The sequence below is a fragment of the Aythya fuligula genome, chromosome 7, assembly GCF_009819795.1.
Source record: "Aythya fuligula isolate bAytFul2 chromosome 7, bAytFul2.pri, whole genome shotgun sequence".
In the NCBI taxonomy this organism is placed as follows: Eukaryota; Metazoa; Chordata; class Aves; order Anseriformes; family Anatidae; genus Aythya; species Aythya fuligula.
In genome coordinates, this window is record NC_045565.1 from 1,915,628 (window position 1) to 1,939,138 (window position 23,511).

The 23,511-nt window shown below is 41.1% G+C and overlaps 1 protein-coding gene across 19 annotated transcripts in view; it reads right to left on the reverse strand.

Moving 5' to 3' along the window:
• The window catches only part of ANK3 (ankyrin 3), a 199,415-nt gene that overhangs the window by 105,062 nt on the left and 70,842 nt on the right, over positions 1 to 23,511 (reverse strand). For all 19 annotated transcript variants that reach the window (XM_032191372.1, XM_032191370.1, XM_032191371.1 and 16 more), the window contains 4 exons: positions 15,285 to 15,383; positions 7,544 to 7,642; positions 3,561 to 3,758; positions 1,560 to 1,658 (listed from right to left, as the gene is read on the reverse strand). In XM_032191372.1, the coding sequence (XP_032047263.1) occupies positions 1,560 to 1,658; positions 3,561 to 3,758; positions 7,544 to 7,642; positions 15,285 to 15,383 (495 nt within the window). The remainder of the gene's footprint in view (positions 1 to 1,559; positions 1,659 to 3,560; positions 3,759 to 7,543; positions 7,643 to 15,284; positions 15,384 to 23,511) is intronic.

Consider the following 23,511-nt stretch of genomic DNA (forward strand, 5'->3'; position numbering starts at 1 on the left):
GCAAACATGAGCAGAAAGGCAGAATAACTGGTTGAGTATGTTATTTCTTTTTCCTCTTTCACTAATTTAATAAATACTTTTAAAATAAAACTGTAGAAAATAGAACACGTGTCATATTTGACCACAAACACTAACTCATACTGCAGGGTTTCGAGCCTGCAGCTAAAAATGAATGTATGAACGGAAGTATGGCATCTACCTGGAAAACAGAATTTACCACAGAAGAAGATAAAAAGCATTATCTTTAGTGCACAGCTCATGTGCATCAATGGCTATTTGCAACATATTTGGCAAGGTACAGATGCTGAGTACCACAGCTCTGAATTCTGCCTTGAAAGTTTGTTGCACTACAGCCAGCCAGTGAAAAGAGGCAGGAAGAGAGGCAGGGCCCTGCAGTAAAGTACCACGATGAATCTCAACAAATTCAGTCAAATGTGGTATGAGATCATGTGGTGAGGTAGCGGCAGGAAATAAAGGAAGACCTCTTGCTTTTGAAAAGTTTGCTTGGAAAACTAATTCAGAGCGTATTGATCAGATGGTTAACCTGGTTTATTCACACAAAAAATGGATGTTATGTGTTGCTGTTATTCTTCAGTAATTCTATGTATTTAAAAGGGATAAAATTGAACAGATAGCTTTTCTACATCTAGGGGGACTGATTAATACGGCGGACAGATGTAACTCCTATTAAGGTTCTCTTTGTGCCTTTCACTCATCTGCTAACATGACTTCTGCAAACTGCAGCTACAAGCCCTGTGGATTTAAAAAAAACTCGTCTGGAGCTATGAGAGCTGTAGCAAGGCTCAGTTCTCTCAGAAAAGCCAGGAAGAGAACTGTGTGATTTGGTACTGAATGATTAGAACAAAACCCCATGGATCAAATGAAACTCCATTTTGGGGAAAATGAGCTGCTTCCATTTATACCTTGTTTATCATTTTCTAATTTGCCTTCTTCCACAGTGGTCACATATTCATCTACGTGACCTTTGCTCCTAACTTAGCTTAACATACATATAAAAAGAACCCAAATTTTGCCACAGGTTCCTAGGTCTGAATTGTGTCAATAACTGGGTTATTGACCATCTCATGCTAACTGAAATAACAGCATATCGATTGCTGTCTAGCAGATTTGTGATGACCTGTGATAGTGATTGAGTATCACTTCTGTGTGGAAAGCCAAACAAGGTCTGTGAATTAAATCACCTTTAGAATTAGAACTAGAAGCACATGAAGAAATGAAGCAGTGTCTTCACCTTTATCTCCTTAACAGGGTGAATTTCATTTTCTGTGCATTTAATTACAGACAGAAATAAGCAGAAATGAGCATGTAGAAAATTTTGCCTCTGATGTTTCACTTGTTATCGCCACCGTATTCCCAAAACATATTAATTGTTTGGGTGTTGTAATCCATTAGTGCAACTGCCTTTATTCAGTTTTATTATTTGTGAATATCTAGCTGAAAATCATTGTTGGCTTGAATGGCACGTGCTCTTTCAGATATATTCTAATATTAATCAATATAAGAAAACCTAAGATAAATATGAAAGGACCACATTTTACCTCGGTCACAGCTTGGATTGATGCACCATGCTTCAAAAGAAGTTCCATTACTTTTATTCTGTTCTTCTTGCAGGCAATGTGCAGAGGTGTAAAACCATTCTGTAAATGAGAAAGAACATACTTTTTGATACTGCATATGTCATTAAAAAGTAGAATTGGTTATGGAATTCATACAAAACATTCCTTTGTGATAACAAAACACCTCCCAGATTTGTTTTGGCTTCAAACTGTTTGTGTAAAACAGAAAAAAATGAAGAAGAAGAAAAAGGCGCCTTATACAACCATTTTTATTATGAAATACATTGTCCACTCATATTAAAAAATATTTCTAAAAAATGTCTTTTCACCTAAAGCTATCAAAAGTTTCATTTTAGCTTAAATTTATTAAGTGTTCACATTTTTTTTTTTTGACTTTTCAGAACTGGTGGTGAAAAAGAGCACTTTACATTTACAAGCTCTGACATTTGGATCCTTTTCTAAACTGATCTTACTACTATTTTTTCTTTCATTACTTGCCACTTTGCTATTTTGTCTTCTCCATTAAAAAATATTGCTTGTGCAGCCACGTGAACATTTTCAACTACCATCTTATTTAGCATGAGATGATAGACCAAAAACAAGCAACACAAGAAAATAAGCTATTCACAGCATCCAAGACTGCCACCACAACACCAGCCACTGAATGCTGATGCCACTCTATACACTCATCAAAAAAGCCTTCACAAAGTACTTCTGAAAATGTCTCAGATCTCCCCAATGATAGCTTTGTTACTTGACAGATGATAAATAATATCATATGTTTTTTTAACATCAGGTCAGTGCAATTGTCTGTTCCAGTTAAGTGTGAGCAGCTCTCAACTCTGCTCCTTAACAGTGGACAACATCCAGGGTAAGCTCAGATGTGTTTCAGGGAAGGGTGAGCCTAAATTCCAGGTACTGCACTCAGGCTACCTTCTGCTCAATCTTCCTGAGTGGGGATCAGACAGAATAACAGGACACCCTAAATGATTTAGAGGAAATGGAAATTTGTGGCTAGGTTACACGACCAACCATAGGCCGCTGCTGGCAACTCTGAAAAGCTAAAATTGTTAACTCTTTGATTATAACACAAGGCCAGAACAAATATTACAGGCCCACAAGGCTCCTCACTTGCCAGTTATAGAGAACAAAACCTGTAATACCTTGACCAAAGACACCTAATTTGACACAGAAAACAAAGGGACTGTGAGAAGCAATCTTTGGAGCCTGTGCTATTTTCAAAACAGAATCAATCCCACCCAGCTTTTGAGGGTTTCAGAAGCTCAAGTAACACTGCAGGTACTGAATGAGTTATTAGCTGTGAAGCTCATCACCCCAATTCATTTCAGACTGTTTGGAACAGCTACTGAAGACCCATCAAATAAGCCCAACATTTTAAAGACAGTGGATTGCAAGTAAAATTTAGAACAAAATGAATTCAGTTTGTATGTAGTTTCATTACACTAACAGGTTTTATTGTTGAAGTTGGTTTTGAAGTAAAAGGGCATGTGGCTCCATTGATATAATTACAATATACCACAGATAATCCTTACGCAGCTCCTTCTTACTTTTTACCATTTCACATCTTTGAGGGCTAATAAAAATTCTCTTAATTTTAAGGTTTAAGGTAATTATTTTTTATTTACTAACATTTAAAAGTAAGAATTCTCTCTGCACTAAAAACTACAGCAGTTAATCTGCAGCTGCTTAATATATCCAGAATCATAACAAGCTACCAGGAGGCAAATGTGCTCTAGTTAGACTAGAAATACATAAATCCATCGATCATTTGTAAGCAGGGGTCTGCTCAGATTTCACGAAACACCTTACCAAAGCTTTGAACCTCAAGTATCATCTCCTGAGCTGCAGTAAACATGACATACCATCAGCGTCAACTGTTAGCAGGCAGAAAACTCTCAAATCAATTTCACGGCAACTTTGGAAGAATGTTAAACTGCAAATAGTAACCCACTGCGTACTCACCAGTGCTTTGGCATTAGGATTAGCTTTCTTGTCCAAGAGAACCTTGGCTACTTTGTAGTGGCCACAGTGGGCAGCAACATGCAGCGCAGTCAGATAGTCATTAGTGACATCATCTACAGGCACGTTGTGCTGGATCAGGAGCTGAACACAGTTTAGATGATCTCCTTGCGTTGCCATGTGCAGCGGAGACAAACCGTTCTGCAAACGAAAAGACCCAACACTGGTGGGTTACAGGATGCTCAGAGAAATTAAACTCTCCCCTTACAGCATGTCTTGTTTTTACAAGCCTACAGAACACCCAAAATGAACTAAATGTGTTCAGTGTAACAATGAAAGTTCTTACTCTGGCAAAAGCCACATGGAATAATAGAGTTGTCAGAGTTTATAGACAGCTCTACCTTAAAAAACAGCCATAACAGCAGTGTTCTAAGCATAGCTTACTTCAGCTAGCATAGCTCAGATAAGTTGGCAGAGTTAAATGAGTTATGTGAAGAACAGCACTTTGTGACTTTTAATACCCTAACCAGGAAATCTGCTGTTTTTAAAAGCTGCATTAAACTCACCACTGTAATAGAGCCTGCATGTGCCAGGCCTGAGAAAGCAGGCCAGAGCATCACTCAGCAATCACTATAACCTTCCCTGCTCCCTCCACTAGTGCTTTTCTGAATTTGGGTTGTACACATGCCTTACATCACATTACACACCTGTGGAGACCATTCGTCCCTGCTAACATTTTTACAAAAGCAGAATCTTCATATGCAACTGGACAAAAATAGTTTCTGAATGAGACAACCATGTTGTGACCTACCAGAAAGCAGTGGTAAGGCTCTATTTTGCCAGGGAAATACCTGAAAGATTCATGTTTCTAAATCTCTATCAAGACTTGTTGCTTGCACTGCTTACAGCAGTTAATGAACAAGCTGCTGCATATATTACCTTTGCAGAGTAAGAACGGGTCAAACACAAAGAGAAATAATTACGAGAACTTCAAAGGACTGATTCTGTTTCGTGACCAAAGATTAAAAAATATTGCCTGAATCAGAGTTCTTGTTACCAGAGGTACCTTACTTAGATAAACCTCGACACACTTTTTGCCATTTGTATGCTTTTTTACTTAGTCCTTCCGATGCCAAAATTAAATTCAAATTCAGGAGCTACTCCGGTAACACATAATAATATATAAACTCTAAGTGACTGACAGTACACTGTTTGCCATCATGAAGAAACACAAACTCTTGCTCTCAGATGCAGTGCCCTCATGTGACCACAGTTAGCAAAGGCAAACTGGCATTGTAAAACCAGCTGAGATCTCAGGCTACCTGAAACAGATGATTTCTTTCCTCTCCCCCACACCAGGATAACAGCATAAAACACACTCAAAAATAAGGTGGAAATACAAAGAGTGAAATAATTTTAAAAAGTGAAATGGAAGAAGGACAATAAAAAAAAAAAAAAAAAAAAAAAACAGGCTAATACTGTCATAATTTGAAAGCAGTTTATATTCAGGGCTGAATCGCAGAGATTCTTGGACGCGGCTTTATCTTTCAAGTACAATTATCTCATGAGCATCTCACTTGTGATTTATGTTGGCCTGGGTAAGCCTCTCTCCCATTCCCAAAGGCTACTACAGTAATTATGTATGTGGAAGCTTGATACAAGCATTGCATTTTAAATATTTTCCTTGTCTTCTGGTTAAATAGCGGAATTAAAATAAATCATTCATTTCCCACAGTCACCAAGCCCTCCTAGTAACAGTTTATGAACTGATAATGCTTTTTAGGTGACAGCAAAATATCATGAAAGTTTATACATCATTCCGTTCCAAAACAGGCTTGCTCTTAATTCTGTTGCAGATAAAGATACACCTCAATCTTAAACAACCAGGTAAAATTTGAATGTCTTTGACTTCCCAGTAATTAAATAAAAATATTACGTACAACATTCTCCTGTACCATATCCATGTCATGAGACAATCCACCCATGTTTGTGAGAAGTGATTTGGTACTATGAGATGGAGCTACTATATAATTAGTTTATTACTGTTTTTATGCAGATTGCCAATAAAATATTAAAAGGTGAAGTTTAAAAGGATTCAAAGAGATTGAGGGCCATATAATACCTTATAAAAATTAGAACATGACCACAGAGATTAAGAAAAGCATCAAATGCCTGACTTGGCAAAGGCAAAATCATCACTGATACACAGCTTATTTGATAGCTGTGTCTATGGATTTTAATCAAGGAAAGTCATTAACTCTGAAGTAAAATAAAAAGAACCAAATAAGCTGACAAAGACAGTAATAAAAAAAAAAAGACAGAAACTGATACAAGAACTTCATTAACGTCATTCAGAGGTACCTCTACTTCTTAGCATACCTTCTGAAAACAGCAGAACTAACATATCAAACTCGGGAAGTTCCACACTTCCTTCTGTTCACTTTTTAATACATGTTTTTCCCTTCTCCAAAGAGGAGCTCCCATTTTGCTGTAGATGTTCACACAAGCTTCTGCAGGTCAAGACCCAAAGTGCACCTTCCAGCCTTACGCTATTTCCAACCCATCATCCTATGTTCTCATCTGTCTAATTTTGGCTGGTGAACTCTGGGCCAAGCTGCATGAAACTCCCCAGGATGAGGAACAAATTCAAAACCCACAGGCCCTGAAGGGCAGGTTAAGCTTCCGAATAACACCTGTCAGCACAAAATCTGCATAGTGAAGAAACACAGTTCCTTAGGAGAGGGCCTCATTTAAGAAGGCGAAAACTAAAGCAATGGGCTTTACGTTTTCTTCTTGAAGTAATGAATTGATCTACCAGAAAGCGTGGAAGAGCCTGACTGCCTCGAGTACGAGCTGTAGGCTCTGAGCATGGCAGTGGCATGGAGATGTGGCCCAGGGTGCTCCTGGACAGCCCCTTGCTGTCTCCCTCTGCTTGTGGAGGTTGCAAGTCAGGGCTCTGGGGACCCAAGGAAACTCCACATGCGGAGGATGGGTGGGTCCTGTCTGTCAGATTACCCATGACAGCACTTGCTAGTGACTCACTGAGCAGAGGAAAGCTGGTGTCAACCTCCCCAAACACATGCTAAATATATTCCAGTGAGGGGAAAAAAAGAAAGAAAGAAGAGGGAGGAGAAAAGCAGAATATAGAAGGGCACTGAGACAGAATATGACATGATTACAGAATAGAAAAAAAAATAAAAAATAACAGAAGGAAACAAGACATGTTGTTGAAATATACATTGCTTACAGCCTGAGAGGAAAAATGTGGTAGAAAGTATTTTGGGAAAGAACCTCAACAAACCGCACAATCCCGCTGTCAGACCTGGATGGGAAGTCACGGATTGCGTTGTGCTACCAGCAAGGCTGCTGCACTGAGATTTAAAGCCAGCAATACCTGTGCAACACAGACCACCACCAGAAGAGTTCTGGGAAGAATGTGCTTTAATGCCAGCCCTTGGCTCGGAGGCAATCTGCACACCCTAGTGCAGGTGATTTGCAATTCCCATGTAAAAGTTTGTGTGATAAAGTGCAGAGAGATACGAAGTGGAGAAACTGGTAATCAGTCTAACTCCTAAGGAAATACGAGCTGTCTCCTGCAAAGAGACATTACTCTATTTTTATCTCTTATCTCTACTCTACCTCTAGGGTAATTTGGTACAAGCTGAAGATATATTGTAATCATCATGTGTTTATTCAGGGTACAGAGATTTTCTAGCTGCTGAAATTCTGAGCCATAGTGTTACCATACATGCCTTTTTGGTTGGCAGAGAAGCCTTTTCTTGTGTATCTTGATTTAACATATTTTAGATATGCAGACAAGCACTACATACGGCATCCACTTTGGAGACCTCCCACACAGTTACTTTAAATAGTTATGAAAGAGGAAAGTTATTGTCAAGTCCTTAAATATCAAAAACATGCAGAATTACATTTTTTGAAAAAAGTACAAGGATTATCTTAGCAGAGAAGAGAACAGTATCAGTTACCTTGGTTTTGGAAAGAATAGGGGCACCACGATCCAGCAGCATTTCTACAACTTGTTCATGGCCACTTCTTGCTCCACAGTGGAGGGGAGTCAACCCATCCTGTGGGACACAAACATTATAAAATATTAGTTTTAGGCACAGGAAGACTTTTTGCACTGTTATAAAAACTGATGACGTCTAAAGAAAGTAATTAATTCCTGCAGGATGCTGATCTTGCATATCTGAACAGCTAAACCTGTTTATACAAATAGACAAAGTATATTTTGGCTCCGATTTTATAAACAGGTAAATAGTCGTATCACATCGGTGCTCAAGCAATGGGCTGCTCCCAGGCCCTCACTTTACATGCATTGAAGCGGCAAATGCACATACAAGAAAAAGATGAGATTGTACATCAGGTACGTTTTGACTGCATGACTTTAAGAAAATTGGGTCTTTCATTTGTCAGTATGAATCAAAGTGAACGGATGATACTGATATCAGAGGGAAAAAAATCTTTCTTATTTAGTTTGATTTTATTACATTGATTTTGACAGGTGTACAGCAGATGAGTAAACCATCTTTACCCCAGGTGGCAAAAGTATGCTGGATTAACTCCTGTTTCTTGTACTGCAGACCATAATCATGTGAATTCCAGCTGAATAGGGTCTAGTCACAATCTACTCTCAATGCTTATTATAGTTTTTAACCAAGTTACTTCAAATTAATTTATTCTTTGATTTCTACCCTGTTTACAATACTCCTGTGTCCTGTTTTACATGAGTGCTATGATGAAAGATAGCACACATCTTCAGCAACTGTGAGTAAAGTCACATGGATTTCTTCAAACACTATATGACATAATGGATTGTTGCAAATAGCAAAGTCGTGGCTTTGAAAAAAATAGGAAGAAAAATTTGTGGTTTTGGAATTAGTAACAACAAGCAGTTCTTTTGTTAGAAGCAAAACAAACACACGGGAGCTACTGTCACACAGGAACTACATTGTATTTTCATCAAAAATGTCAGAGGAGAAGCCCTTAAAACAAAGACTGAAATGAATAAAGCACGAAGATAAATATTAATTTTCTGAACACAGGCCATAAAGGAATGGGGCCCTTTCCAGTGCCTCTCAGCACTCTTTAAAAGTATTTTGTGTTGTCTAATGTATATTCCAACATTTTTATAAAAAGGATTATTTAAAATTTCTTTTCACACATCCAGTGCCTGCTAATTCATGAAGACGTGCACCCTCTCAGTATGGTAGCAAGTAGTCCCAGTTCACCTCCTTAGACCCATTTTTGCCATGCATAAATGCAATATTCTTCCTTGATACTTCCTAATCCATTACTCTCTGGTAAATTATCAGTTTAAGACTCGTGAAGTGCAGCTAGCTGGGGAGATGGAAGTACTGATTCTGAGCCTCAAGCTCTTCTGCTTCTACATTGGCGTCTCCTAATAACCTTTGAAACATAGCAGCCTGTAATTGTTGTGATTTATTTTTCTTGCTATTCTCATTTAAATATTATGTGGCCCTCACTGTGCATGCTTTCCCATTTAAATGAAGGCATAGGATTCTGATGTAGGGGAAGGGAAGATTCTTGGTTCAGACTTATCTTGATTAGGACTGAGGGAGCCATTTGTTCACACAAGACAAGCACAGTTTGACTCACCGTGTTCTTATGTGTTTCACACTTTATGACCCCCCACAACTCATTCAAAAAAACGTGCCAGGGGTAGTATACACCAAGCTTACAGAGAATGAAACACGTTTGCTCATCTTCACAGGCTGGAACAGACCCCTCAGAGCTACCTCAGTGCTCCCCAGGGCACCTAGCCCCAGCCCTCTCATGGTGCCATCCCTCCGGTTCCTTCCTGTGGCTGGCAAGGTTCCTGGGGCCCAGGAGGTGGCAGGACATCATGGTTGGCCAGCTACAGCTCGTTCTGGTCCATGCAGCAGTCACCACTAGCAGGTGCATCACAGGGCATGACACAACATTACAACGCATTGTAGGTTCTTGTTGGGACAGCACATCCAAAGCTATTTTTATGAGAATGTCAGGACTTCCACCATAAAAAGCAAATACACTTCAGGACAGCTCACTTGGCTGCAAAGGTGTTTTTTGGAATTTAAAAAGGAACCCTCTATTCACCTGGCATGGTCAATTGCTATATGGCCCTAAAAGCAAGCAAAGAAACGAAGAGGCAAACAAACAGATGAGAAAGTGGTACAATTTTGTTTAAAAAAAGAAAAGAATCTGAGATTAGAAGAGAATGCTTTGAACTCAGCAAGACTCTACTGATTATGTCAGGAGATTTTCTTGTTGCTTATTTTCTGTTGATATAAACTATACCATGTGAAGCATAAAATCTATCACGTGGATTCGGAAACAAACTTGCCTTAATATGATAGTCTGCAATAGCTCAGAAAAACCATTACAAACGATTATGACAATAATCTGCAGATTAAGGACTCTCTAAGTATGTGCTGACATAACAAATCATATCATCTGTATTATCTAGCCCTCCAGAGAGCAGCTCCAGCAAAAGCCAGGAGGACAATAGGAAGAATTCTGCTTAGACACAGGCTTCCCATAAACATTGCACAAACTGTCTCTGGGGCCGCAGCTCTTTCTTTAGCTTTTATTTCAAAGATCCCCATCCCCCAAATAAATGCAATACAAGCAGAATCTCTGGTTCCTGTTGAGACTTGCATGGGGGTCAAAAATGGCTTGAGTTTAGCAGATGCTGGTGCAGATCACTGGGCCTCCCAGCTACTACTTCCCTGCCCCTACATGTGGCTGTAAGGACCCCTGAGCAATGTGGCTTGGCATGGACCAGCCTCCCTGTGCATCTCAGGGTCCCTTCCCCATTAATGCCCACCCAGGAGCTCCCCTGCATGACAGGATCTACTGGGCTGTCACCATAAATCCAGCACCACAGCTCTCGCACCAGCGAGCAGCAGCTTTAACCCAGTCTGTAAGCGCTGAAATGAAGCGCAAGCACCCAGTAAAACGTTTGCTGTGAGGCCAGTGCTCAGCAAGAGCTTGGCAGACTTCGAGCCAAATCCCCCGAGTCAGAGGCAGAAGGCATCCTTCCCCCAGGGGGGCAACTACTGCTGCCTGCAGGGTTTATCATCCCCATAGCTGCTTCGTGAGCCTCCGAGCAGGTGCTTCAGCCTAGCAGGGCTCTGCATCGTGTGGTGCCTCCAGGCCCTAAGACTCCCAAATTCTTCGCTTCACTGGCGCTATTGCAAAGAAACCCCAGTGCAGCAGGGGAACAATGGAGGTTTGCTCTGCCTACACATGCCAAGTGCCCTTACATTGACAAGGCCGTGCTATTCTTGTCATTATTTTATATCTTACTGTATGTAGCTTTTCTGGAGCAGCTTATGTATGATCAGAGGCATCTTAAAAGAGCGTATCCCACACGTTCTCGTGCAGATATGAGAACTGGCCTGTTATTTAGCTGCAAAATCAGTAAAATGAGGATTATGAAGACTTATTGTTAATCCAAGCTAAAATGTGCTCACTGCCTGCCTTCAGACAAATTCACTTTGGCATATGCAGTATTAGACAGCCAAAGCAAATCAAGCTAATTTAATCAAGCTCTCTAATTACACTATTTTTAAAGTCTTTTCTGGAAGACAGAAAAAGTAATTAGGGCAACATTCAGTAAACATGTTATGTGAAGCATCAGTAGGTCTTTGCTTGAATGTTATTTAAAAAACAAAACAAAACAAACAAAAAAAAAAAACACACCAGAGTGATTAAAGTTGCTCTGGGCAGACTAAAGTGGCACACAGCTAGGGCATCGCGTGGTTAGTTATTGAGGAGTACACTTAAGAGTTCAGTACAACCCCCCAGCTGCTAGACATGTGCAAAAAAAGGACAGACAGAAGATAAGCAGCTGGTTAAAAATAAACAAGTCAATGTAAGTGTGAAGTAAAAGAAGAAAAAAACACGGCAGAGCCTCAAAATAGATATTTTTGGAGATAACCTCATATGCTCACACCTTATCTGAATTAACTGCAGTTTTTAGGTTCATGAAAATATTTATGGTGCTCATCAAATCTTAATCCTAAGGAATACAGAGAAATCTGGAGCCCTGAGATGTCTTTTACAATAATTTTAACAGGATAAGGATTCAGCCCTTCAGGTTAACCTTTTGTTCAGTACTTTAGCACTGCAGTTTCCAGGACCATCTGCCAGAAGCAAACACAAACGCTCATGGAGATGACTAAGGAAAATAAACGATTACCCCAACTTAACTTAACGCTCAGAAAAGACTGTATGTGTTTTTATCTATAAAATATATTCATGAAAAATAAAAACTGATGTTACATGGAGAACATTTACAGTACTACATTCAGACAATGGATTGCGAGCACAGATCACAGAATGACAGCTGAATAGCTAAACCTGTCCCATCCAAGAGTAGCAAATCCTTGTCTTGTCAGTGTTTGGTCAACAACATAAGACAGTATCTTCCGCATACTCACATAAAGGTGAATTACATGATGAAGGAGAAACAAAGGGCTAGGAATTCCTGCCTCTGAGTAAGAGAAACAAGCAGTTTACAAAAACTGTTCTCCTTTCATGTAGGGACAAAACCTTTGTCATTCATCTTTAAGGAGTTATTTTGTGTTCCATAATCAACATTTATACGGAATAGTATCATGATGTCCAACACATTTTAAAGCAGAAAAAAAAGCTACAGAATTCTGCTTTGCTTAACATTCCTGGAGAGGTCTCACCTGCATTTAAAAATCTGCTAACAGAATCCTCACTTATTTTCACATGCAAATCACATCTATTTTTCAAGTTGTGCGTGTATTCAGCACGTGCCCCTACCTGGCAGAGCACTACCAGGCTGGGCTCAGACTGGGTATCCCTCTGATAGATGTGACTTGACACAAGTATCAGAAAACACAGCACTGGCTGCTTTGACTTCCAATACATTTAGAAGTGGTCATACTGTTGCAAAAAGACATGACTGAAGCTTTTGTCATCTTGTGGTTTTTTTTAAGGCCATTCTAAGTTTAAGACACTGAAAAAAAAACAGATGGCACTTAAGAAAAATGAAATGTCTGCAAAGTTGACATACCTCAATTGTTCTGCCTTGGAAAACAACATTGGGTCAGGTAGGAATAAAAAGAAAGCTTTAACAGGAACATATGTTATAATGGCTCATGGCAATTAATTTTTGGTATTGAATACGACAGCCAGGCAGACACTCCTGAAACAATATTCTTTTTAACACCACATCATTCTGAGACCTCTCTTCCTCCTTGTACTGATTCATAAATCCGTTCTGATCTACTCCAATGATACTCTTGCCTCTCCAAGTCTCCTTGGTAGAGCCACTTACTGCCCAGACCAGGGACTGGTAAACCCTTGCCAGGATGAGTCAGTGCCGCTGGGAGCTAAACTTCCACTTAGTCACTAACTGGCAGAAAATGATGCCTCTAGTAATGTCAGACAAGTGCAATGATGAGTGACACACAAGCAGAAGTTATGCAAATCCTTTCTGATTTATAGGGAGAAAGGGTGTTTGGAGAAACAGGCACTGTCTGGGGAAGTTAGACAAGTAAAAACAAAACAAAACAAAACAAAACAAAACAACCAAAAAACCACAACCGAACAAAAACAACAACAAAAACTAAAACCCACAAAACCTTCCTGAAGCACACTCATCCATTGCCTTCCTCACTGGGAAGCTCTGCCAGACTCCAGAGCTGTTAACGCTTCTGCCCTCTTCCTGGATCCTGTTTCCGTTGCAGCCTGTATTTTTAGTTACAGGAATTATCCTAGTATCTGACCCTGGGGTCTGTGATACAGAAAAATGAAATAGATCAGGAGTTTTTGTAACTACGGGAAAAGAACAAGCTGGACTCAAGCTATTTAAAGTCCTGGTCCCAACATTTTGCTTGCAGTGGGCCATGTAAGTTCCTGCAGAGAGGACCCAAAGATTCCCTTGCCAGGTCCCCTCCTCCCTGCTGTGACCAAATGCACATCTGCCACAGCACCAAAATGTGGCCCACCCCAACACAAGGTGGGCCAAATCCAGGATGTGACAGGACAAACTTGCCCTCTCGGTCTGGCAGCCCCGGTGTCCACATAGGAGGCTGGTATTTTAGTCCAGAAGAGATCAGAGTCACTGAATGGTTGAAGATGGAAGTGTTTGAAAAACGTCTCAAGTACAACTGCTTATTTTTTATTTTCATTTTTTTTTAAGGAGGAAGAAAGAGAGAGGAAGAGAGGAGGCGGCTGCTCAGAACAACAGCCACATCCCTGCATGCAAAACAAACCAGGAGGCAATCTTACCCCTGAGAGGTAGCAAAGTGCTTCTAAGAAGCTAACAAAACAAAAAAAAAAATAAAAATCAGGGGCAAGACAAAGCCTGCAGCATGGGGAAAAGAAGTTTAATTCTGGTCAAGTGCTATATACACTGTCATTTTGAAACACAAAGGTAGAAAGTAAAGGGAAGTAACATGAAAGGAAAAAACAGATGTTGTAGACAAGGGGTACTATGCCCTGACAAGAACACAGGCTTGTTTGGGATCCTGTAAAGGCTCCAATTCTATGCATGCTGGTTTTTCATCATACTATGCATAGGACTGAAGACTTGATGCAAGCTGCTCTGTAAATCCTCTCAAGATACTGTGCCTCTGCTAGTGCCAAGCACAAGAAGAACCCACCGCCCATGTTATCCATGACAAACCATCTCTTCCATATCCCCCGATTAGGAAGAAAACACACATTTTCCAAAGAAATAATGAATGACTTCTTAAGTAAAATGGAAAAAAGCAACCAATGGAAAATGCATGGACAAAGTGAAGAGAAAGTAAGTTGACCCAGTTTCTGAATTTGACAGAAATTAAAAAAAAACACACGTGCCTCAACACGTGTTGAAACACTAGAAAGCCAAACCTGTGTAACTAAAAATGGAAGATGGATAGGTGACAAGCTAATATTTCGAGGAATTGAAAATTGTCCAAAAGTTGGAGTCACAACCAAAGATTTCCCCACACGCAGAGGAGCACGTTGCAAAGACTGCTGTGACAGCCCAGAGCACTTGTTCTTGGTTTAGCTCCAAACTTCAGAACCTTTCCTTTTCTTTAGACCACTGTGTATGTAAATAAAATACTCCTAAACTGATTAGATTGGATTTTAACAACAATTAGATATAACCATCTGCATCGATCTTCCAGGACACTCAGTGACTCGAGTCAGGTGTCAGCCTGCTGGACACCATCGCTACACCTGGCCCATTTGGTGACAAATCCAAGGCAGCAGCTAAGCACCGAGTCAGGCAGAGGCTGAGCTGCTGCACAGCCCTGCAAGAGGGAGGCGAGACTCAGCAGCAGTACTGTGCTCTGTGACACTGCCCTGTGGGTAAAAGGAAGGCAACCACGCTGCAGTTGAACGTTCCTCTTTTAATATTCAAATTCTGAAAGATCCGTACTGAATTCTCGGCTTTTAGTGTATTCACATCTAATCACAACTAGCTCATAGCAGCATCTAATTAAATGCTCTGAGAACATGGAAAATAGTTGGTTCTGAGCTTTGCCATGCATGGTATTTCACACACAGTTTTAACAGACGTAAATTGTTAGCATTCTACTGAAATCCTTTTTACAAAAAAGCAATGCATTACAGTTTTGGTAGTCTGCCAGGAAGCCAAATGATTTAAGCTGTACAGCAGCTAACAGGTCCCAGGCAAGAACTCCATACAGTCACTTACAGCATACGGAAGCTTACCCTTGTTTTGGCATCGATTTTAGCTCCTCGATCAAGTAGGAGTTTGACCATATTTGCATTTCCTCTCTTCGATGCAACATGCAATGGTGTGATATCATTCTGTGGAAGAGAATAACAAAACAAAATGTGAAAACAAATATTCATCTACCTGTCTTTTAGGATCTCCATGATCAGTTTTGCTCACAGAATGAACTATGCACACTTTGCTAAAGGGTAACACAGCTTTGTTTCTCTGGGAGCATGCAAGCAAAAGGAAGCTGTTTTTTTCCACACATGAATTACTGGTCTGAGACTACGACCTTTGTATTATCGAGGCAAATGTTCAAGTTGTGGTTGAAGTTCAAATGAGACATCCTGACTGTGCCTCCCTTTGCAGTTTTTGTATAGGAGTTAAATATCATCAATTTTACTCTCTAAAACCTAGCAATTTAACTTAGCTATCATTGTTTCTGAATACTTAGTGATAGGGATTAATACCTCAGAACTTCATTGGTCAATTAGAATTCATGAAAAATAAATTAAAAAATACATTTGCAGGTCTAATTCAAAGGGAACAAGATGTCAGTGCCATTTATTTCTGTCAGCAAGCTCTGATAGCCTCTTAAGTACCTTCGCGTCACAGTTACATCACTGATTTCCTCTACACAAATTGTTCCTCTAATCGATGTAATACTTTACTTCAAGTGAGACTGTAAATAGGCAGATATGCTTTGCTAAACGACGCCTCGCAGGACGGCAGCTTGTAGCTGTGCTGCACATTGAGGGCAGTTACATAACCAGTGCGTGCGCACACAAACATGCTTTTTTAACAAGATGTAGCTAGGACATTTCTTCATGCTCTGATGAATCCTTTATCTTCTGGTGTATGAAGGCCACATCCTGTATATATTTGATCATACGGAGCCAAGTGAAGATAAAATAACTTAAACAGAGCATGCAGCTAGGGTATGGAGACAAACAGAATTATCAAGAACATGTTCCTGCGCACTCAGGGGCAGCCAAACAGCTGGCTGTGGAAAACTGGCTTCCCCATGACTGAGCAGAAAGCAGTAAATTTTAGTGAGCATATATCCTATGGCTGACTGAATTGGAAAGGCACCCATCATACTGAATAGCTGGAGAGCCGTGCAAGTGTCTTACCTGGCCAACAGACCGTTAAACAGCACTTCCTCAAAACCGCAGGTGAGTGAAATGATAGAGAACCAGTACCAAAAGAAATCTCCTCTCAGATGTGACAAGTTGACTCACAGCTTAATAGTAACCTAGCCCAGTATGGTCTACCTTTATTTATAAGCAATTACACTAACCTATAGCTAACTACAGCTACTAGAAAATACTAATTAATACTACCACAGAGGCAAACTACATTTTAGAAAGAAGAAATAACTTCTTTCTCTAATAATAATCACATCAGAGCATCTAAGTTACTATTCCAGGGTAACTTGTGATTTCTTTAAAACATGAAATAAAACAAAAGGCTGCTTAACACATTAAACAAGGAGTATGCTAAGCCTGATCCTCCCAGGGATGTAAAACTGTGTGACTGCGTAACATGCAATTTGCAAGTTGGTTTAGAAACAAGAATAAAGGTGGGGGAATGTCCATTTTCATGGTCAAAGAGAGGAGTCCTCCTTAAAAGACCTTCACATCTCAGGTTAGTACTGAATCTATCAGGACCTGCTCCCTGTGCAGCTGGTCTCAGCTTCTGGCAGGGGACAAACTCCCTGGCTGAGAACATGAGGAAATTCTCCAGCACCTAATAGGGACTAAGCTCATTCCTTTGCTGGAGAGCTAGCAATCCGTCTTTCTTTCATCTGATACACTGTCTTTACAAAAAGCGTATAAATTTAATATCTTGAGGATCTTGAAACTCAATTACATTTGGTTGAAAACAGGCAGCGGGTCCACACTAGGAAGAGATAGGTAAGTAAAGGATATGTTCACTTTAGACACGCTTTGTTAGGAAAACGAATTTCACACAGCTACTCTGAAATAATGAACTGAACAGTAAGAATCAAGGAAATGAAACCTTACATATCCAGTGAAATACCTGTCCTTATGGATGAACGAGATCAGTTCCTCTTTCCTGGGAAAAGAGCACTGCAGGAGCAGTATTTCTTCACTCTCTAGTTTTCATCACACACTATTAATCTACTCAGACTGTTCATAAAAAGAATTAAGAGACAAAGAAGAAAAAGCATATTTGGCCCTATTCAGCCCTAACAGCTCAGGGACACATTGTGAGGAAACCTAAGCGAAAAAAGAGAGGGGACAGGTCTCTATCCAGAATTTAAGTTTGGCATTTAGCTATTTGCACTTTTACTGGTAGCAAACAGTATGAAGTAATAATTGTGTATACTGAGAGTCCTGAGCCCTGAACAGAAGAGAAGCATTATGTGAACGTTCACACAACTGCACACTGAAGTTTAGGGTGAGTAACTCTGCTTTGGTCATGACTGTGTTTGGCCAAGGCTTAAAGTATCACACCCAGATGCATGACGCTCCTCCCATCTCCCAGCATACATTTGTGACAATTAAGTACAACTGAGATAAGAATAAACCTCAGACATCATCATCATTAATATTTCTGATGACAAAATGTAAAGCAAGCAATTAAAAGCCCAGTTGTTTGTACTTGTCACAAGAAAACAGATTTAAAAAAAAGCTTAATAATATGCGCAGCTTGGGTGTAGGTTATTAAAACTGTGGTATCAGCAAACAATATAGCCACCAAATGTAAGGTTCTGAATTCTTCGCTAAATCAACAGCATCTGCTGTCTTTTCAGTCTATTTTTATCTGTTTGATCTTCTATAAATTTCTCCCTTTGTTCTCAAGATAGAATAGTAAATCAGGAAACTTTTGAAGATGTTTTCCTGCAGTAACAAAGCTGAAATGCCTTCAAAAAGTAGCCAGAAAAAGATGCAGTTGAGATCTAGAATGTCTATTGGAGCACTCCTTGCCCTCGCTGTTAAAAAAATCAAATGCTGGATAATGTCTTGTGTAGACACCTTGACAGCGAGATCCTTTGTTATTGAACTTGGGAGTTAACCAATTCTGTAAGGAGTACGTAACGTAACTTGTAAGAATAACAACATGAAATTGCACAATAAATGCTTGTAGCGTTCTGAAGTAGTACCTGGCCTTTTCTCTCCCCCTTGGCAGATGTCCTGGGGTACATGACTCAAAGTATTCTGAAAGTGTATACAGATCTAAGTGTGATATATTAGATGCATGTTTTTTCTATACCTCACGGCATTGTGGACGGCTGTTTTCCCTTTATCTCTATCCATTGCCTGCTGCAGCTGCTACCCTCTCGTGCAGGGCCTAAGCCTACCTTTGGAGTCTCCCAGCATTCGGAAGTCTGATGGGTGAAGAGAAATCTGCTTCTTTTTTTGATGGCTTCTGCTCATGGCTGAGGAGAGGAGACACTAAGCCCTTTCAGCTGCATCTCTATCTACAGCTTCGTAAGAAAATTCAGAAAACTTCAAGTTATCCTGTGCTGAGCTATAAGCCACCTACATTTCCCATCTGAAATGAGATCAACTCCTCTCTGACACATGCCATCATCCATCACAGCTCACCACAGCAGTCCAAATTATTCCTGTTACAAATTAGCAACACAAATGGCTAGGAAGTCAGAAAAAAAAAAAAAAAAAAAAACAGCAACAAACTTAGAATGGACAGAGCGCAAACACCATGTATCTTGTAGCTTTATTTCAATGCTTTTAGAAAATGAAGAATACCTCCCCCCCCCCCCCCCCAGATTCTGGTATGATGTGCTATCCTACAGACTGCCTTTTACTTACCTCAGTCTGCGTTTACAAACATATGGATGCCAGTAATAAACAAGAAAAATAAATATTTCCTCTTATAAGCATCATATTGGGCTTTGAAGTGTAGCTTTAAATCCAAATAATCAAAAGGTGAAAGTTTCCTATTCGTGCCTTACATTGTTTTAAATGCTGACTGACTGGGATAGGCCAGGTAGCACAGGGATGCAAGAGGAAATCCCTCTGGGGCACTGGTGCTCTACCAGTGATACAACACCCAACTGATTCCCCGAGTACCTCCAGCAGTCAGAAGGGGGAACTGCTCCTCTCGCAGTCCTGCAAGGGCCAACCACTGGCTACGTGCAGCCCAAGCAGTTTGCTTGCTTGGCTGGGTTGAAGGACCTTCTCCGTTCCCACACTGCAGCTATTGCCAGGGGCAAACCACGTAGGGAACTGCGAAGACCCACTGCCAGTCTTGTAGGAAACTGGTATTTCTCCTTGCTACCAGTGAGAGAGCTTACCTCCACTGCTTAGCAATCCTCCCAGACCCCTACCAGAGAATAGTTTTATACAAAAACTCCATTTCTTTAACTTCAATTAAAAAAGAAAACGGTTTCTTAACAAAATGTTCAGATGAAGCTGGAATTTAGTAAGATTGCCCTCAGTTTTCCCAACTGAGAGCAGACTCAGAATTGACAAAAAAGTGCATCAAGAAAACAGAAGCTGAAAGCAGGCAAACTGCTAAAGCGTAAAGTTTGGAAAATCTCTCCATTGTTATGAGTCCTTAAGAAAAGAGCTTAAGACTGATTGCCATATACTGGAATCGTCATCAACAATCCTGCACGGCTATTATCAGCATTGCCAGTTTGTGGGGGTAGAGAAAGATTGTGCCATGTATGTGAAGACTGTCGTATGTAACCATGCAGCTATAACACATTTAATAGGAGAACAATCAGTATTTTCTCCTCCTATATTTTTCTGTAATTCAAAACTGGAGCTAAAACTCAGTACAACCCCTGCAGATCAAAGTGTTATGCTCTAGTAGCTGGGATCACTGAGACTTGCATGGGATTTTCAAGTATAAAAGAAATTAGACGTACAACCACAAACACACAATCAGATGCTCTTCAGGAAACCTTATGACAGTTCAAAGAATTTTCAGCTTCTTTCTCCTCTATTTACTGTTAATGAATCTTATATTGTGCTAAAGTAATTCTTGTGTCTACTTCTCTTTCTTCAGGACTGAGATATATAACATGAATCCTGGAAGAAAAGAAGGAAGAATATAGCAAGGAACTGTTATGGCAAACTACCACTAGGGAAATAAAAAGATGTTCTTCTCTTGTGTTACTGTCACTTGCATATTGCCTGCTTTTTTTGATGGGCTAATGGTGTTCTGCTCCTCAGCCTCAGGGTCATCATTAATGCATGCTGTCCTCACACCACCCTCTCAAGATTACCAAATCCTTCCTCAACATTCCAGGAAGCAAACTTTCTGCATGCAAAGCCCACTCCCAGTGGAGCTGTGATCTGCTCTAGAGGAAGGAGTGCTGTGATGCTGGGAGGCTCTTCACAGGGCTGGATGCAGACACATGGCACAGTGACTACCTCCCATCTGCTTGGGCAAGAAAGATGCGGGCAGAGATCACCTTCACATCGAGAATTACTTTGCTACCTGAATCTTCTGACCTGCTCAAGCATGGAATGGATGTGAGGGTCACAGAAGTTCCTTTCAGTCACTGCCCTGGAAGCTGCAGAGCATGAATTTTTGATTCTTTTCTAGCCATTATGCTTCCTCAGAGAGGGGCAGAGCTTGTGAGGCATTTCCTTACCTGGGCTACACAGATATTTCTACTAGAAGATTATCTGAGACAGAAGGATGATATCTGAAGACTCTTCAAACCCCCCGAAGACACTTTTTGCCTAATTAATATTGTCAGAAAATAACAGTTTATTCAGAGCACCTTTCCCACCTCCCTGGTCTGCACAGCAGCTGTGGAGAAACACTTGTTGTGCTTTCTTGCTGCTGACTTCGCACAGGGCAATCTGGCACCAAAGCTCCTTCACAGCTGGCCGTAAAGCCCAGCGGATCAAACTGCCTGCCCTCCCTGCACACTGCCCCAGGGATGCACGAGCAAGGGGCCTTCCCCCTGAATGGGAAAGTGCAGGCACTCTGCAGGGATTAGAGCTGATTTAGAGCAAAAAAGCTTTCTTGCACCAGATACTGTAGGTGTAACCAGAACTGCTGAGGAAACCGGTTTCTCATTCCTTCCAGTGGCTGTTATTTGGTTTTAGCATGGATCTCAATGCATCTTTCCAAGTCCTAGATGTCTGCAGCAAATTTGATGGGGGCAGCAGAGAGACAAAAAGACAAACGAAACCTTCTGTGACCTGTCCTTTATGTCCAGCACAGTCACCTGCCCTCAGGCTGAAGGAGACCTCATTCCTGGTAAATCAGAGTCGAGCAGATGGCACAAAGCCCCTGTAACAGCATCCAGCCCCAGAAGCAGCAGCTAAGATGGGAGCACAGCAGTTAGCACCATGCGTTTGGTCACTGCGTGCCACAGCAACGGGTCTCCTCAACTGAAAGCCTGGAACAGCAGAGCCCACTTGGCAGACTGCACCGATCCATATTAATCACTAGATTAGTGGATCCAGCAGATGGAAAGTAGATATTAAAACCATCAAAACTCTGGGTAACAGACCAGATACAGTTTAATTTGAAGCTACAAGCGGTTGATGAACAATATTTGTTCATAAGGAAATGGTGCAACAAACTGTTGCAGTCCTTCAAAGCACAAGTAGTGAGCACACTCACACGTTAGCTTTGTTACAAATGAGACTGACTACACCCTCAGTTATTCTTTGTTCTATTCCTCCCCTTCTTTAGCCCATATGTGATTATCTCACAGTTAAGCAAGAGGGAAACAAGGCAATGTGATGAAGGAATTTCCTTAGCTTTGAAGACTTTCAGAGAAGCATAGCCACACACATGCAAGTCTCTTACAGAGAGATGATGAACAGATATAAAATGCCTGCTACGTCCAAGCCAGTGTGTACCCTGCCAGTAACAGGTTTACAGTAGATGTTGAGCCCAAGAAGTCAAGCAACTTGGAGTGAGTATTTTTCCTTCATTACAAAACGGCAAAGACTCAGCCCAATATAGAGGTTCTGTTTCGTTTGGACAGAGGTTATGAAAAACCTTGGAGCTGCCTCTCTATAAATGGGTGGAAACAGGGGTATCACAAAGCTGATTTTACTGAAGTCATCTCCATCCATCCCGCAGGGAACTTTCCATGTTGTGCCATCTTCCCTGTGCTTGCAACAAGCTTGGAAGAGAAAGCACAGACACACGAGAGCAAACACAGTTCAGTGCAAGAGCTGACACTAAATCAACTGCTGGTCTGGGAGAGTACAAACCAGAAGCAGGTACCCTTCCAGCCCTCCCAGCCTCTACGTTCCGCAGGTACACAGGCCAGCAGGTGCTGTCACACCTGCAAGAGCTCCTGGACCTATGCCTATTTTTCTTAGATGCAATGAAAGAAGGGAACAAGGGAGTTTATGACAGCCAAGAGGCACGCAGGTGTACACTGGCAGGGGTGAGGGGAGCAGCTGCTATTGTGTGTCACTGGGGACATCATTTATTTACAATACAGTACCACTGCTCACCTCCTGTCCACACACCAGGAGCCATCATCAAGCTCTCATCTTTCCCTGCCTTCATTGCTGGAACCTTTTTCTTCCCTTGGGGCCCTCAGAAACCCACTGAAAATGTACCAGCTGAAGAAATCTCTTTTGCCTCCCATGTGCCCTCCTGTTTCTCACATCATTTCACCAGCTCCCCTTGCCCCCCCCTTAACGCTCAGAGCTCTGCCTTCGTCTTACATGTCCCTCTCATTACCTCCATCCCTCCCCACTGACAGTCAGGTGTCTTCGTGTTGTCACCTTCCATACAGGTGTGCCATTACCATAATCCCCTGCTCCTGTTCAAATCCCTCCCCAGAACTGATAGTTCCCTAAACAGTTGAACATGAATTTAGAGATATACAGAAGTGTCAATTTGTATTTATTTAGCAAGAATAAAGGGAGAAGAGCTGATTGCCAAAAGTGCTTTTGATACCCCCAACCTACAGTTTGCTCTTTGTACTTCTGCAAGAAGAGTACAGACACACCGTATGATTTTATTTGGGTTATATCCCTTCCAGAACTTTGCTTCACTGCTTGTCTTCCCAGATCGTGAGCAACTCGAACAAGGGCCTTTCCTCCAGGCAAGCCATGCTGCACATTGTGGATGTTGGTTACACAAATTAAACAATGAGGTGGCAGCAGGCAGGCAGTACCTGCGGCTCCTTTTTAGTATCTGTTGTAGTGCCTCTGCCTGCTGTGCACTCTGGGCAATCACGGATCAAGTAAGGACTCTGTTACCTGGTGCTGATAACGGTACTTTATACTCCAT